Consider the following 19,524-nt stretch of genomic DNA (forward strand, 5'->3'; position numbering starts at 1 on the left):
GGCTTGATAAGAGAGACGAGTCAATTGCTTATCGGACTCAAAACTGTCGACGAAAAATAAACGCGAGCACGCCGATGCCCCGTTCGCCACTGATGCCCGCGGCCGACGGAAACTCACAGCGTCGGTTAATGGGGTCTTAGTGCACGCAAATTGTGTCACGCGAACCGACCACACACGTACACACGTACACAAACACACGGTAATAACTGCGTCAGAGTGCGAGCGCCGCCCGCGAACGGTTCACACAATAAACGTGATGCGAGATAAACACACACACCGACTACAACACACGGCGTGTGTGGACGGACTGCTGCTGCTGCCGCCGCCCGCCGCCGCGCCGCCGACGCCGCCTCGAGCAGTCGGTCGGTCGTCGTACGGACTCGCCGCCGCCGCCGCTGATAACGCGCGCGCCACCATAGCAGCACGCCGTCGCCGCGGTGTACGGCGGCACACGCGCGCGCACTCGGTCATCGAGACGGCGGCGGCGGCCGGCCCGCCCGCCAGCCCGCCGAGTGCTGCAGTGTGGCAAACAACTACTGCTGTGTGCTGTGTATTACGATAATAATAATAAAAATATATATTATCACGGTAACGCGACGACGACGACGGAATCTTTTTTCGATTTTCGACGACATCGCACAGCACACGAGACGACGTCATAATATTATTCTTTTTATTTTTTTCCGTGTCGTCGTCTTATCGATACTTAATAATAATAATAATAATAATAATACGAAAAATCACGATGTAATAGTAATAACTAATAATAATAATATATGTAACTCGTCGAATTATTGTGTCGTCGTTAACGTTTTACGAATATTCCAAGTATCGCCTGAATAATAGTACGACATTGTGTAATAATAATAATCATAATAATGGTATAATGGTGGTAGCGCGCGCGCGCGCACGCGAGTATGTTGCTCGCATAATATTATAATGTGTGTTCCTACAGTGTTGTAGGAACATATGGACCGCTCCGATTTCCCACGGTGATGTAACGACGATAATAATTCTGTTTGCCGCTCGGCTCGATATTTTAAATATCATACTTCAACATATTATGGTTACATCACGATGATATTAATTATTATTGTATTGTCATACGCTATTTCATTGCAATGCCGCGCCGGAATCAACGATAGTATTTAGTAGTACGTTTATTATTATTATTTCATATCCTCGACACACGACGTTAAACAAATTAATAATGATATACTGCGAACGCGCGTCGTTGCGACACAACGCGACTTAAAATCCATTCTTCGGTTCGATATTTTTATTGAATACGGGCGCGATAATGGATACACCCTAAATACTTCGTAGACGAGAGAGAGAGAGAGAGAGAGAGAGAGAAAGACAATTATTATTATTCGACGCTAATGTGGCAATTACAGATTGTAACTCTTGCAAGTGCAAAACAGAAACCGATAAAAAAAAAAAAAAATAACATACAGAGATAGTGACATTGCTATTGATAATGAGTGTACATGGTGTGGAATTTCAGAGAGTAAAATACTATTGCTGTACTGTAACTATTGTAACTTATAATACAATACTGTTGTAAATGTTAAATGCTTAAATGGTAAATGCTTAACGAGACGAGCATAATTATACTAATGAGTCACACGCGAGAAGTTTCCAATTTTTAATCGAAAAATCCACGATTTTTTTTTTATGTTCACCCGTATGTTTTCCATAGTTTTTCATCGAATGTCAAAGGAGAACACGCGTAATGTTGCAATTTTTTTTTTTATTGAATAGAATTGCATAAATACGTCTTACGAGAAGGTCATAAAACGCTGTTAAGCTATAAATTATAACACTACATATTATAACCTAATGTAATAGATATCTGCGTTTAAACTTTAAACTACATACTTGTAGTTTTATTTTCTTATACCAGTGTGTATCATCATTATGAGAATGTAGTCAGAAAATACAAGCACATTAACATCATGATAAAACTACGTTTTTTGCCATGATATTAAAATGAATATTATTATTTATAAAAACTTTATATAACACCCAACTTGATTAAAATATGTACTAAATATTATTAATCCAATTCATTATTAGTTGTTTTTCTTTTTGTAAATTATATAATATTATATATGTTATGTAATATGTTTGTTTGTAAAATAATTATTGTTTTTGTTGTTATTTTATAAGATTGTAAAAATATTTTTCTTTTGTCAAAGGGCATAGCCCATAAAATAAAATACATTATTAATAATAATAAATCGAAGAAATATTGAACTATTATTTCAAGTTCAAATATTTTATGTGTAGTCCGAAAACTTATTTTTAATGAATGTCTTAAGTGTTCTTAGTTTATATTTAATTGTACAATTAAATCTCAATTGCTTCTAAGATAACCTAAGTTAAATATTAAAAAATAAAGTTGGTATTAATAGTTGTACTTATATTATTTCATTTTGATAAATAAGTACTTAATGTAATTTATTTAATAGCAGCTTTCATAACTGAATAAATACCTATAATAGCATTTTAGCCACACAATTTTCATTGGTATAAAACCGTAATAATGTAAGTACCTAATTTAATAATACTTATGAATTAAGAAACGATAGGATTTTACATGAATATTTAATTACAGTTATCGAGTAAGTTGTTTCTACTAAACTTAAGGTAATAATCTGTTATTTTTATTCAAATGAAACAATTAATGTTTGCACAAAAAGATATATTTATTCTTCTAATAACAGTATAACAACTAATAACGTTTTAATACTGATAATAATATATACTGTATAAAACATGATACAACAATCCTTGTGTTAAGTAAATAATAACGTAATTTTTGTAGTATACATAACACAGACCCCTGGGATACATAAATTCCCATTACTAAATTCACCAAACAGTTGTCTAAAAAACATGCAAAAATACCATCAAATTTTTATTTATTGTAATTTTCAAGGTAAAACTTCGTTATATCGTTATAATTATCATTTGTGCGTGACATTTAACGGATAATTCGAAAATGTTACATGCAAAGAAAAATAAATTCATCGAATAAAAAATGTTGAAATTAAGTGGAAAAAAACATTAAAAAAATATGTACATTTTCTAATCCATTAAACGTTTATTTTGTTTAATATTATTGGACAAAATCACATAAAAATCCAAATCATATGCATTTTTTTTTTATTTGATATAAATGATCTAAAACACAATCAAGTAAGTAACTAAAGATAAAATACTATAAATTTATGATTTAATACATTCATATGCAATTTGAAAAAAATATATTTTGAAAAATACTACTAGTTAACTTTCTTTCACGTCCATATGCTTATCGTGGGCGAATGGGTGGTAATTGAGTTGCCGAAGGCGCTAATTATTTTACATAATTTCAATAATCTAGGTCATCTAAAGTATCACGTGTCCAAGGGAATTAATAAACTGAAATATATTGCACGGGTTTATACAGTTAAGTCCACATAACACTGACGTAAAATTGTTTTTATTTTTTGTCGCGGCTAGCTGTTTTAACGTATGTACTCAACAACAAGAATATACATGGCCAGTTAAGATTTTTTTTAAAGTTTTTACTTAAGTGGTTATTCAATTTTCTTTTAAGCTAAGTAACTTAATTAGTTAGAGTAACAACTTTTCATAGTTAATTTAAAAAAATAATACATTAAGTTAAAATCATGTTTATAAATGTTATCAGTAATTATAATTAAAACTAATTAACTAATTATTTTTATTGTTTAATTATGTCGATACAACGTTTTTAAATACAAATAAACAAGCAAATATTCCTTTATTTAATAATTCAGTAGACACAACCAACGTAATTATTGTCTAACCACTGTAGTTGGTTTGCAATTTAAAGAAATCTATACTATATAGTACACAATATATTTTAGACAAAATCTTAGTTATGAGGTAAATAAACTAAATGTTATACAATTGACTATTAAAACAATTTTAAATAATTAATTTTTATTAAATTTTAAGTTAATATGTTTCTACAGATTAACTTTAGATGTTAATATAATAATAAATTTGTTAAATATTAAATTATTGCTTAACTAACTTGACATCGATTTAACTTAACTAACGTTAAATGTTTTTTTTTTTATTAATTTTTCCACCTTTGCTTATCAATACAATGCAATCAGTTCAGAAGGTCAACAACGATTCCGAAAACTTATCATCAGCCTAATATAAATTAATAGCATTTGATAACTATGTTTTCAGCATACATTTTTTTTTTTTATTGAAAGCACAAATGCATTTAAGCGAATTTGCAACAGGATTTTAATAACTATTAATTTTTTTTTTTTTTTTGTGAGAGTTATAAAAAGTTAAATCTTATAGGTTTTAGATATCAGTAACTAATTATATTTAAAAACTAAAAAAAATAAACTGAAAAAACAAAAACATAAATATATAATCTTATTATATATACCTAATAAATATACCTACATTATTAAAAAGAAACCAAAATGTAATTTTCATAATTTAGTAATCCATATTAAGTTATAATTATAAGTTATATATAAATTATTTTTTAATAAAATGAAATTAAAAATATTTATACTTTAAAAATCACACTTAAATAAATATAATGTGACAACTTTGAATTAAATAAATGAATGGTATACTAGAAAGGATTATTTGTATCATATTCAGAAAAAGATTACCATTCAAAACTAATGCAAAAATTAATTTTAATTTTCTACCTATAAAAATTGTCTATCGTCGCTGTCTAATACTTTATACAACTGTAAGTACTTTTTAATTCCTTTAAATTTTTTTCCTTATAATTTTTCTTTTTCATAAGAAAAACTAACACTGTGTAATATGCATTTTAGACATTCATTTATATTAAAAATGTGAGTTATACCCTAATACCATGGCAAACACAGTACAACATATTTTGATACACATTAAAAGTTTAAAATTCTCATAAATGGTTTATATTTTATGACAAGAACCAGAACAAAGTTATATTACTGAGAAATAAGTGTTAAGTTAATAAAGAATTATTTTATCATAATAGCTACAAAAAGATTTTTTCCCCGAGAATTAAAATTACGATGACATGACAACGTGAACACAAACAACTTACAATTTTTTATAATAATAAAAATTGTATGATTATAATTAGTAGAAATCAAATGCTGATAAGATTTTTGACCAGGAAGGTTTTGTATTATTCAAGACAATAATATCACGTACCGATGTTTCCTTTTACGAATATATGAATCGGAATGTTACCCTAACTATTTAATTTTTAAATTTAAAATAGATTGTAATACGGTTAATTTACCATTATCTATGAACTATCTATAAATTCATACTTATTTTATATTTATAAATTTACTATAGTAAATAAAAAATTGTATATTTTACAAAATTAAGGTAATTAAACAATAATAATAATAATAATAATAAGACAGTTTTGATAAGCAAATATTTAGTCGTGGATTATGTAGTTACGGAATGTTTATTTAAATTGAATATATATATTTTACAATTATGACCTATAACAAAACTATAAATAGCAATTACAGAATAGTTCATTAATTTATTATTTTCTCAAGGTAACTAGTTCTGAGTAAGTGTAATCTACGTTTCAATTCTTCTAGATAGCGCCAGTGAATACAATTAATAATGATTATTAATAAATAAATTTAATTTGCATTATTTATCAAACAAAAATAAAAAGTGGGAATCTTTCTTCTTTGGTGTACAGTATTTTTTTAGTAAACCTCACCATTGATAAGTTATTGAAATGGATGTGTTAAATTTGAATTCAGCAATACCTAAATCATTGTAGATGAAAAACATTTTCATCTGAGATAATTCTAGTCTACGAATATAATGGCATTTTATGTATGTAATTAAATTATTATTAATAGGTTGAAATAATTTTTTCCAAAAATACTGCATATTATATGATTAGTTATGATAATATTAAGTTTTCAATAGCTCAATATTAATCTAAATATTTTAAAAATTTCATCGTGTATAAAAAATAATATTAAATCAATATTTTTTTTTTTCATTTTAACAAAATAAATAGTTGAAATTCATTGTTTATTTAATAAAGATATATAATTTTATGAGTCATAATAAAAAAAAAAAAACAAACAAATAAGATTTAGTTAAAACCTAAAGTTGCGTAAATATTATAATATCACTCACCACTGTTTTTTGATAAAATTGATAAAATTATACATTTTTTATGTACAAGAATTTAGAAAGATTTATCAAATCAAGTTTTTTTTATGCATTTATTAACGATATTTATAAATATATACATATGTAGTATTTAAACAACATAAAACATAGCAAAGAATATTTTAGAAAATAATTTTATTAAAATAAGATGTTCATGTTAAAAATTTTTTTTATTTATTGTTGTAAGTTGTTATTATAATACAAATATTACGTTATCTTTTAAAACCATAAACTAAACTTGAAATTAAGTTTTAAGAAAAATAAAACTAAAAAACTTTTTAAATTTTAAACTTAGGTGAAAATTATATAAGAATATATTATAATAATCATAAATATGTTTGTTATAACTATCTAAAATTATTGAGAAATTTAAAATAACTAATTCAAAAATAGAAAAATGAAGTAGAGAAAATTAAAATAACCAAAACAGAAATATGTATAAAATTATGCTCGTATAAATAACCTACATTATTGCAAAAAGTGTATACACACGAAAAATATTAATACTATATAATAATATATATAGAAATAAATGTGCCCACTACGCGCGCGCAACTGTATAACCGATCTATAACGACGATTCACGAGTGACGATTCATGACCTACCTCATATAAATGCATTTTAACCATATTAATATCTTAAATAGGCTCAAAATAATCAATTCTCTAATTTTGTTGGCGATTTTTTATAAAAATAAATATGCACATACACTATAGAATTCAAAAATGTATAATAATTAAAAAACCAACTAACATCATGTAATAATTCACACCCTACAAAATCAAACAAAATAAGCGAATGACAGTCTTATATTAAAAAAGCTTTCGTCAGTACATACATAGATAAAAATACTATTCTATACTTGTATGCATATATCATCGAATGAATTCTATATTTTATACAATTTCTTTATCTAGACATTTTGCTTCACAAAATGTAATCGTTATCGTAAAAATATTATATAAAAATTATTGATTTTAATTTAGAATTTATTAGTTAATTTGTATTTCTATTTAATGACTATCTGTGATTATTGAAAAATTAATTTTATTTTAAAACTTTAGTCAAACAAATTATTATATACAATAAAAATTATAATAAGCTTTAAACGTTTAAATAGGTATAACATGAAACATGATATAAGATGCTGTAATTTTATACTATATTATACCAATTATAATTGCCACTAACACATTGTAGCTAAACGAACACACCGTCGTCCAAAAAATGTCGATGGAAACTTTTCGGACACAAATTTTTGTCATACTACGTTACGTGACATGATATATATGCATAGAAAATAATTCAAATTTTAAATTATAACGTTATTATTTTCCAAGTGTTAGCGCCCATTTTTTTTTCACTTGCATGATTAAATTTGGTGTATTTCATACTTGAATTTATTAAGAAAATATATAAACAATTTAATATTAAATATTTAAGTTAGTTTTAATATCAATTTACTTATTATATATAAATTACTTAAGTTTTATAACAAATAAATAAAAAATGTTTTAATTTATTTTTTTCCTTAAAATTATTAAAAATTATTTTAACATTTTAGTGCTTTTAAGAGTTCGAAATTCAAGCCTTGGTAATAAATTTATCAACTGAAACTAAATAACATAAATTCTATAATCTCTAAATGAGTTAAACAAACACACGAGTATCTAGAATGTCATTGCTTTTAATCTATTTTAAATTTAATACCTATTTAAAAATATAAGATAGTATAAAATATCATAATTAATTGTATACGAGGAGAATTCAGAATACCAACAAAATTAAAATAATAATAATTATTAATGTTACACTGTACTATTCACTAATTTTCTATAGTGTACAGAGCCAAATGGATTAAATAACATTTTATACATATTTAAATTTATAAACATTTTTTTATGCCAAAATATTTTTGCATAGTAAATTAAAAAAAAAAAAAAAATGTTAAATCAATAATGATTTAATTTTTATCAATAACTATTAATATACTAGAATTATATTTGTAATAAACCGTATATGTAACAAAGCAATACATAAAAATATAGAATTGATTTTACGGAAATTACAAATGAATATTTAAAATTAAAATATTACCTGCAATTTCTGAGCAAGGTTGTAATAAACATTTATTGATGCAATAATTATTGATGAACTGATTAATTCTCAAGAGTATGAACTAATAAGTACTATTTATTGAAAACAATATTTTAAATTCAACTATCATATAAATTATTATTTATAATGCATATAAGTATTATATAAAAAATTTTCAACTTTAGGCTATATACATTTTTACAAATTATTTTTAGCTTCTTTAAGTATAGAATAAACTATTAGTAAGAAAAAATCAACTCTTAGAAAACATAGCAATCGATTTATGAAAGCAAATAAAATAGATTTTTGTATACATTATGTTATTTCTAATATATTCTAGAAATATCTGATTTAATAATTAATGTTTATAGCGTCTGAAAAAAATTGTACAGGAAAAAAAGTATTATCTTTAATTTTTAAAAACAAAGACAGTTGATCAATTAAACATAGAAAAACTTATAAAAAATGTGCACGGGAAAAACGTACATTTTTTATATGCGGTATTTGAAAATACGTTCCTTTGCAAACATGCTAATATAATAATAATAATAATAATAATAATAACAATAATAATTAATGTGTGAATTTAAATAAATTCAAATTGTATTTTTTCTGGATACCCTATAACATTAATTTAAGATTATAAAATTCATTTTTATTCATCAAAAAACTTAAAAAATGAAACTTTTATTTTACATACGAAATTTATTTGTATATTTTATAATAATGAATAAAATTTAGTAAACATTTCCTACAATCTATCTTATAAAAAAAAAAAAAAATATTTAATTAAATAAATTTTATATATTTTGCTTCGTCATATTATTTTTAATTATTATTATACCTATATTATGCTTTTACGTATGTACTAAACAAATCGGGTGTGGCGGCTGTACAAACAAATTTTTTTATAATGTATAAGTTTATAAATTACAAATAAAATGTTATTTAATCATCTGTATTCAACGTTATATTATAAATAATTTTTAAGTGCATCATTACACTATTATATTAATTGCATAAATTGTAATTTTTAAATTTTTTTTTTTTGTTATTTAAATCTATGTTTTATAATTTAAATAGAAATTTTACAATGATTAGATATCAGTATAATGATTTATGGTCAACGTCCACAGCACAACAGTACTGTTTTAATACTGTATTAGGAGAAAAAAATGATTCTTCTAGTCTCTGTAGCACGAGCTTCCTTATGATGATTATTATTCAACGTGATTTCGAATAGACAGCGAAAACGGATCGCCATAACACGATTTATAAGCAAAAACGAATCGCCAAAAGCATGTTCATGAAACGCGGTAGATACATTATTATTATTATTATTATTATTATTATATTGTGTATTGTTGATACCCATTTGTGGAAGCCAGTGTGGCGATCATCAAGGTGAACGAGTCGTAAGATAAAATATTTTTCTCTCTGTTTCGAAGTGTACGCGCTACACGTATAGGTTAGGTACTCGCGTGCGTGTAAAACACGCCTAATGGACACAGTATTATACAGTACGTTGTCGTCGTTTTTATTATTATTTATATTATTATTATTATTATTATTATTGGTACTATTATATTAAAAGTCTAAAGGTGTATCGATGTTATTTAGACATACGAGTAACTAGTAAGTGTTGTACGACTTTTTACATTCTGCACACGACGATATGCGCAACGACAAAAATCACGACGTAGAAAATCCTTCGATAATTATAATTTATCACTTTATAGTATGCATTTAATATACTACACACATTTTAACATTTATAGCAATTATACCTATATACAGATATTTGAAGGAGGGCTTGAGGAGGCTTAAGTCATTTTCATGTTTATAGACCACCCTCTCTATTCAGAAGGTTAAGTCCATCTACGACACAAATAAATTATAATATTAATAGATTTAAAACGTCAAAATAAACATAATATTACTATGCATTGTTTATTTATTTACATTTTTTGGAAGTAGGGAATTTAAGAAGTAAGATGAAAGTTGAAGTCTGCTTAATTTTGTTAACGAGTTAAAATTTCAAGCTCTCACACATTCGAACAAATAAAATTATGCCGCAAAGTGGCTATATTTCGAGAACACCGTGGCATGTTCGATTGGTTGATTGTCAACGTTTCGTATGCATAGACGTAAAAAAAAAGTGAATGAGCTGCAAGTTTTGAGATGACAATTAAGATAGAATAGTGAGTATCTAATAACATCGGCTGAAAATAGTTTCAACGGTTTTTTTTCGGACATCACACGAGACTAAACGATGACCGGCGAATGCTCAAAAACGAAAGTATTTTTGTTTGGTTTTTTTTTTTTATATAACTCGTCCCGTGCTTGTATAGAAAATAAAATCGTTAAGAGTTTACATTCTTTATTATTTGGCACGTAACTTCGAAATAATTCATACATATGTATGACATTCGAGTCTGCTAATGCGGAAAACATTACAACTGAATTAAAATTCAAAACAAGATTGGAATATTAGACACACGGTACTTCAAACATATTGGATTAACTACGTGTGCTATACGATGTTTGGTTTATTCGCTGAAGTTAAATAGCATCAACCGAATTCGTAAAACCGTCTAGACAATATACAGTGAATCGTAAAGAATATGTGATTAATTACGATTATTAATTAGAAAATTCGATCAGGTCAATTAGTGTCGTTGAGATCCTTGTTAGCTAATACACATACTAGATTTATTAACTTTTTTAAAAGCCTATCGATATAATTCATATAAATTCAATATACACTAAGTAACGTGGTTCCTATACACCTGAAACAAAAATGATTTTTACTAATAGTAACATAACTGTAAAAACTATTGCTACGGTGAATCGTTAACAATCAAGGTCACAGGATTTTAGTCGAAGAAACTCGTTAATCGAACATAAAGATTCTATGGAAAAATCAGTGTCTAGAGTCTATCACGAAAAAATATACACAAAGATGAAATTCAAAAAAAAAAATGTTCAACTTTTATAAAGAAATAGTTACAATCGAAATTCTTAATTCATACAAAAAAAAACAACTGTAAATTACTGTTAACTTGCATTAAAAAAAAAAAAAAAAATGCGAATTATTATTTTTTAAATATTTTTAATGCATTGTCAGGTAAGACCAAGTAAGTACATTCGACACACCGTTACGATAAAAAAATATATAATAATAAAAACCAAACAACCGATTTCATTTTGCAACACACATCTCTCTCATTCTCATATTGGTTATTAAATTCCTTCATTCGAAGAGACGATACCTCATCCAATCAGATTATGCACGCTATCCAAACCCCTTGTTTGGATGACATATATATATATAATATGTATTGTTGTTTTTTTTTTTAATAGACACCTCATTCTTGTATGTTTTTTATCGATTCATATAAGCTCATATCAAACTTCTTATGACATACTTTCGAAGTAAATTAAAAAATAATAAAAAATACATTAAGCGAAATAATGAAACAAAGCAGATTAAATTAAAAAGAAAAATTGTTATTATGTCGTGTTTACGCTTACCTGCCTTTAAAAACTAAAAAATGCTTTATTTCATAATTAAAAATTATAAAAATTAAAACAAATTGTCAAATGTATTTTACAGTAAACAATTTTAAACAAATCTCAATCTTACACCAGACATTCAAATTGTAATCGCGTTGGTGTAATAAACTCGATTTCACAATATTTCCGAAGCCTGTTCCTGATTGAGATCTGTATTAACTTGTTTTTATGATATGTGCTTATAATTTAAAATATTATTTCGATTTAAGTAAACAGTGTGTAGACTGATTTAAATACACAATCATGAACACCTCAGCTGCATAACATAAAATATATTGGGTGCAATATCAGTGGCACGAGTGCGAATTGCCAGTATATGCGCTAGTGGAACCTTTATTGACACCATCGCTTTAATGTAATTACCTCACTCTCGCTTAACTTTCAGACCTGGCCTCTTTAAGAATACGTAACATTGAACCGAGAAAGAATGTTATTACTTAATCTATATCAGAAAGGGAAAAACGACAATACAATTTTGTAGTACGATATAATATAATAATATAACTCGTTCGGAAATGAAAATAAATCATTACAGTACATTAGAACGTATCAATTGAATAAAAAATTATTCAAATAGAAAAAAGCCGACGACTCGCTTTTACGTTATCTGTAAAACGATAATTAAATCCCAACTAATGGACGTTATTTAAAACGAATTACTATTTATGGTAGTATTTCAAAATCAATGCTAAAAAATATTGCACGCAACAACATAGATTACCAAGAGGATACGGCGAGACAGCGATTACTGCACCATTATATTCATTGAATCACAATAACTGATAAACGATGGCGGATAAAAGACATTTCCAAACAATATTTGTTTTTCAACGAAATACAGTTCCTGTATAAATGATGTAATATACTCAAACCAAAACTTTACTAAGTGTGCGATGATGTCCTGTATCGTTCCACGTACTAGGTTACTTAAATATATCGACAACTGTTTAATTTTTATTTATATTCATAGTATAAGCACACACACACACACACACGTTATCATAACACGAGGACTGCACGCCGACAATCACAATATTAAAGTAGTCAAAATAAATTTAAGTAATATCCACTTTAAATATGTTGATGTTTATAGTTGCTCGAACCGCAGCTCCCACAATTGCAAGACTAACTATATAAACTACACAAACGAGAGAATATTAATTGAAAACACGAAACGCAAAACAAAATTGAATATTGTGTGTAATAAACTTCGATGAAAATAAAATTACTTCCGACATCGAATCTAATCGAATAGGAAAACTTCAAGTGCGGTAAAACGTATATAAAAAGAACGCGATAAATTTTTTATAAAAATAAGGGTGGCGGGTCAGGTGATTCGGCTCCGGTGGAGTTTATAAATAAAATCACACAATTGTTAAACGTATAAGGTTTCACCGCGGTGGAAGAAAAACGCGAATTAATAAATAAATACAAACTACGAAAAATCGCGGACAGGATGGTGGTGGTGGTGGGCCAGGTGGTATCTCGCAAACGGCCGGCAGGGAGGAATGCGGTTTTTGTAAACAAGGGGAAAAAAATTGATCCTGACCTGTCTGGTTTTTCGCAACCTGCGGGCCTGCGAATGCGGTCTATACCGCCGGTGCTGTTCCAAGTCTTTGGCCCGATTGGCTGCGGACGGCGAGCAAGTGGTGGACTCGACCATTGAATACCTGTTGGTGTGGTGGTAGTGGTCAGCGGCCGCAGTTTTCTTACCAGCAGCGACGGCGGCGGCGGCGGCTACAGCTGCGGCGGCAGCGGATACGGCGGTATAACTGCGGGCTGTGCTGGTATTGCCGCTGCCGCCACCGCTACTGGTCTTAGTGCCGGTGGTACCGGTGGTGCCAATGGTGGTGGCGGTGGTCGAGGTGATGGCGATGGTGTTGCCGTTGGTTTTGGCGATATGACTACTACCGTGGTCGTAGTTGGCGTTGGGTATAACTACGGTGTCTGCGGAGCAATTGGATCGGTTGCTGTTAGACCTCCGGAGCATTCGCAACATAATAATATCGGCGCGACGAAATACCGCAAAGACTTTGACGGCGACGGTAGCTGGCGGACGGACACCCACCCGGCGAGTCAACGAGACATCGTTAAAAAACCGTCTGACGGACTAGTTTATATTATTATATATCATAGAATTATGTGATGAATTATTATGATATGATAATATGTCTCTCGAGACATATCAGAGAGACAAAACTACCCCGCCCGCGCGGAAAACCCGATCGAAATTCGGTGACGGCGGTACAAGACAAAACTATTACGAAAAAAAGAAAAATGAAAATCCGAACAACGACAACGACAACAACAACAACAACAACAAATACGCGCGCGTTTATCGAGAGTACTGCTATTTAATATAATATTATATTGATATATTATTATTGTTATTGCGACGAGTGTATCGATTGGTGAGAGAGCGCGAGACGGCGGCCGGTGCCGATCTCAGTGAACGCACTGACTGAGAACACCACCATCACACGCACACACACACACAGACACACATACTGGTCCGGCGGCGGCCGTTTTGTACGCACACACGCACGCGGCGGCGGTTACCGCTTACCACCGGCCGCCGTCGACGGGACGCGGCTGCTGCGACGACGGCGGCAGCAGCAGCGACGGCGGCGGCGGTGGTGGACGGGCCCCGGTGGGAGTGAGAGAGAGTGAGAGAGACCGTCGTCGACGTTGGCGCGGTCGGTATCACGTTTGGTCACATGATGACGTTGATAATATTACAAATTTATAACACACGATATTATTTCGTTATAATAAATTACATTTTGAAATTAAATACTTAATATTATTATTTATTAATATAATTTTTCGGGTTCCTACGCGCACCTCTCCGTCGTCCGGCGAAACGCGTATTATTATATTGTTGTGAGCAATAGGTATATGACGTAGGTATTCAAAAATCGAACGCTGCGGCGATCGCGTAACGCATATTCTGTATCTGTATCGCCCTCGGGCAAGAAAATATAAAGCGAGCAACGCGCGCCGCCAACGCGCACCGTACACGGTACTACGGAACATGTTGTGTTTCGACTCCTGCCGGCAAAATGTATTTAAAAATACATTTTTATACTTCTCCGAGTTATAGACAATACAATATAATGTCTTAATGTCGTAAGTACGTATTCGTCGCGTTTGAAGGGACGGGACGAGCTCAAAGGGTGAACGAGAGGGGGCTCCTTACCCCCTTAGCTTTTTTCGTCTATTGATTTCTCTTCGTTTGTTGTTTTAAACAAGACATCACGTCTTCAATATTTTCGATTTTTCATAAGAGTTAATAAGTTAATTGATAATAATAAACAAAAAAATATATAAGATAAAGGCATTAAACATTTACGCAATCATTACTAACATTTTTCGTCAATAACAAAAATAAACACGCATAATAAATTCCCTTAATATACGATTAATGATAAATAATTAAAATTAACTAGAATTTGTAGTTAAATTCAAAAATATAAATGTGTGTTTTTTTTTCATAATATGGATTAAAAATAGTCAAAATTGCATATCTCCCCTTTTAAAGATGTTAAGTATGCCACGCTATGTACTCATTGGTAGCATTAGTTCATATTTGGACGTTATCGTCTCGGCTTTTAGAATAGTGACTGAAATTTCAAAAAAATTTAACGGTCGTAAAATTATAATATATTTAATGTCAAAAACACATACGTTATTATAGATTTATAAGATAAAATATCAGACTTGGGTTGCATTTTGAACTCTAAGAAAGGTGTTTAACTATATATATTATACATATTGTAGAATCTGTATCGATAGAAACCTACACCATCTATAGTTATGAGAACGCTAGCTCTCCACTTTACTAATTTAATGTGCAAACACCCAGACGACGACAACAACACCATCTTTATTAAAAGGGTCGCCGTGTGCTAGAACGGACAAACATCGGCCAACGCTTATTAGGATGTGTGAGGTTGATGGGAAAATAATAAACGATCAACGCCTCGATTTATGACATTGTAATAATAATATTATCGCCGGCGGTCAAGTTGAAGTACCTAACTTATTTTGTCGTAGTTTAACGGTCTCGTACAGTACCCATCATTTGCTCCACTGCCAAAAACGTACTTATTATATCGGGACCCCGACACGCAAGGGCAGCCCTTTCTCTTAATAGGTATGTTTTTACGTTTATAATATTATTATTATGGTTAGAAATATTATGTACATTATTTAACCTTCACAATAATGAAACTCCTTTAATTAAACAAATTTTTATACGAATCATACGATGACTTAATAAAATTGATCAATGTTACCACTAAAAACAAATGGCAAAATATAATTTAGTACAAACAAAGCACCAAATTAAACGAAATCAAAAGTGATACTAATCGATGGATATCATCGCCTGTATTTAAATCACAAAAAAAGATACTGTACCTACTCGACAGATTACGTATTGGTCACACCAATTCGTTTACTAACGATTTACTAATGGTCAGAGAGAACCCTCTCCCCCGTATGAAAAACTTGTGGAACCGAATACTCTGTTTAACACATAATCGCAGACTGTGTAAAATACAATTAAAGACCGGATCGATCATAACCATGATACCGTAATTGGTTTCATTCATGAACATAAACTAGACTTAATCAATTTTCTCAAACAAACTAATTTGTAAAACTGAGTTAGAAAAAAAAAATATATTTATCTTTAATTATTAATTCATAATATTATAATGTAAAATATATTTTATAACTAATGGCCAATGTTGTCGATATTTTTGATCACAGCATTAACCAAAAAATAAAAAAAATGTATATAATTTTCATGAGAAAAAAAGTTCTAATGCCCAATAGTTACACGTGCATTTTTGTGTAAAGTTATTTATTAATAATAAGTTAACGCACACTTTTAATCGTTTACTACATTTACAACCACACGACTTGTATACACACAGACTCTTTGATTTGCCAATATTGAGTTCCTTAAAAATTATCCATTTAAAATCGCTTAAAATAAAAATAAAAAATAACACGACCACAAAAGCCTAAAGAAGGCACAACAATTATCAGTTCCTGCATATTCCAAGGGAGTCGCATAAAAAAAGTATACACAAATTACATCCCACAGTTCATTGTAGTATAATATTTTTCAAGCTCTGATTTAATTTATGTTGACTTTAAATTATGTATTTACAGTTAAATTTAGAAAATGTTATCAAAAACATTGATAAAAAAGTCAACTTTATGTGGAACAATCGTTATGGCAAAAAATGCATAATTTGATAGACTTAAGTAGATAGTATGGAACGAATGGAGAGAAGTTGGAAAATATTTAAAGTTTTTGAAGTTGGAAGGAAATTGGTGATTTTAAACACAACCTGTTGATCCCAAAATTATCGATATTTCTAAAATTTAATCAAACATTAAATCTGCGAATGATCATTGAAACAAAGAAAAATGTATAAAAGTAGAGCTTCATCTCAGTAATGTCATTACATCTTCTTCCATACCAACAATAATGTTACACATTAAGAAATATACTACTAATACCATTGGGCTTGTTTGTGCCGTCATTATTATGAGTGCCTATAATTGTTAGTAGTTATACCAGATAATATTACCGCGGTAATTCGTCCAATTTTATAATATTTGTGAAAACACTACAATGCACGCGGCTAGTCCTATATACAGAAAATGTACATAATATATTTATACGCCACACGCTTGAAATATATAGGTTATATGAATTGTCTGATAGGTACGTTATGTAGTCTAGACACACTGTAACTAATATATTTTTTTATTATTATCGCAACACGTTTGACCGATTGTACAGTTTAGATGAACTCATTTAGTACCAACAGATTTAACAAAAAAAGAAAACGTGTCAGATGAATTAATTTGACTGTGAAATCATAAATCGAATTTTATTTATCTAAATGTATTAGTTATACTATAATATAATATTATTATACTTATATAGATAATTCTTCATACATATTACATAAACGTGCAGTGCAAGATAATACAGAATAGTCAGAGTAAGCTGTTAACTACCAAGACTACTCAGCTGTGAACCTTTTGTTATAGAAATGCATTGGACATGTTTTTTAACTATAGGTACATCATTACTTTCTTCAAATACAATCACTTGTATTACTTTAAATCGCATCCAATTGTATATAAATAAAATACTAGGTTTGACGAAAAACTTAAAAATCAATTTTAACTGAGGAAAATCTACTTCCACAAACTTTATATGTTACATGAGTAATACCAAATAATTATGATAGGTTTTGACCAAATGCCACACATTAGAAAGAATTGCCCCATTTTTTGAAATCTACGTCCACCTAGTTCAGCGATATTGCTTTTGTCTCGCATTTTAGAAAATTCAAAATACGTTTTTACTTAAATTGTAAGCAAAAATAAGTATTTTATTATCCATTGTTTATAGTTAAAGTTATAAAATCACGAATATCATTATTCAATTATAACTTATGATTAAATTACAAATACAATAGTTATTATTAAGAATTTTATTATAGGTGATACCTATAATCTATCACTAATAGGATAAGTAACTTTTTTTTAAATGTTAGAAAAGTTCATTTTTTTGACAGGAAAGTTGTGTATATCTACGCATAATAACAATAACGATTTAGGCGTGTTGTACATTCCTATATGTAGATACAATTTGATTTTAAAAATATAAACTAGTTATAAATTATAATTTATCTTATATTATTTTTTTTTGTAAATCTGTATGCCAAGTATAAGACTGCATTAAGAGCGTGACTGATGTGATCATAATTTAGAATTAAAAATTTTGTTAATAATACTAAAGATTATTTTTATTTATATAATCAAAATATGGGTGTAAGAGCAGTATATATTATTTTTAAATTATGCATCCTCCCTGATAATTGGAAAAGAACTTTCGTTTAAACGTAAATACTCATATTATCTATGTCTATTGTTTAACCTTTAATTATTTCTTCGCACATTTATGATGCGTTATACAATTTTTAATTTTCCTATTACAGTTGATATTAAATATTAATACATTTTGAAACTCCTTGCCTACAAAAACTTTGCGAATTGCCAACTAACCTAACCCAATTAACTCCAATATACTCAATTCAATTTATATTATTTGGCCATCAAAAAACATGAAACTTAATAAAAAATATATAATAAATAAAATAATGTTATTAAGATTTATTTAAGTTATTTATTACGATAACAAACAATAATATACTTAGGACTATAATGCAATAGAACAATACTGGCAATACACGACGAAAGATAGTTCAAAGATTTTATTCTCAATGTAATCATTGTTTTTATCAAATTATTTTACTTGGTGATTATTAGAAAATTAAATGGTTTTTATTAAAAGTTTAATACAATAACTGATTTCAAAAAAAATTAAAACCGGTTTTAATAATATTATTCCTATTATTATGAAGTTACGAGGACATAGACAAATGAACGACATTGGTATCGACTGTTAGCATCTTTTGAAATATTTAAAAATAATGATTCCTACAAGATGTTTTAGATCAAAAAATAACCAGGATTAAATATAACAATTGTCCAATGTAAATACAAAATATCATACATTATATCATAACAAT

General features: G+C 28.8%; 1 protein-coding gene across 2 annotated transcripts in view; it reads right to left on the reverse strand.

Moving 5' to 3' along the window:
* The window catches only part of LOC112597131 (serine/threonine-protein kinase MARK2-like), an 83,807-nt gene that overhangs the window by 49,076 nt on the left and 15,207 nt on the right, over nt 1–19,524 (reverse strand). Inside the window, exon 1 of one of the 2 annotated variants that reach the window (XM_025343065.1) lies at nt 13,446–14,331. The exons of the other annotated variant lie outside the window; for it this stretch is intronic. Within the exon in view, the coding sequence (XP_025198850.1) occupies nt 13,446–13,895 (450 nt within the window). The 5' untranslated portion in view covers nt 13,896–14,331. Of the gene's footprint in view, nt 1–13,445; nt 14,332–19,524 lie in introns of those variants that run through there. 2 annotated transcript variants of the gene reach the window in all.

This window comes from Melanaphis sacchari, unplaced genomic scaffold, assembly GCF_002803265.2.
Source record: "Melanaphis sacchari strain LSU unplaced genomic scaffold, SCAv2.0 Contig37_pilon_pilon, whole genome shotgun sequence".
NCBI lineage: Eukaryota > Metazoa > Arthropoda > Insecta > Hemiptera > Aphididae > Melanaphis > Melanaphis sacchari.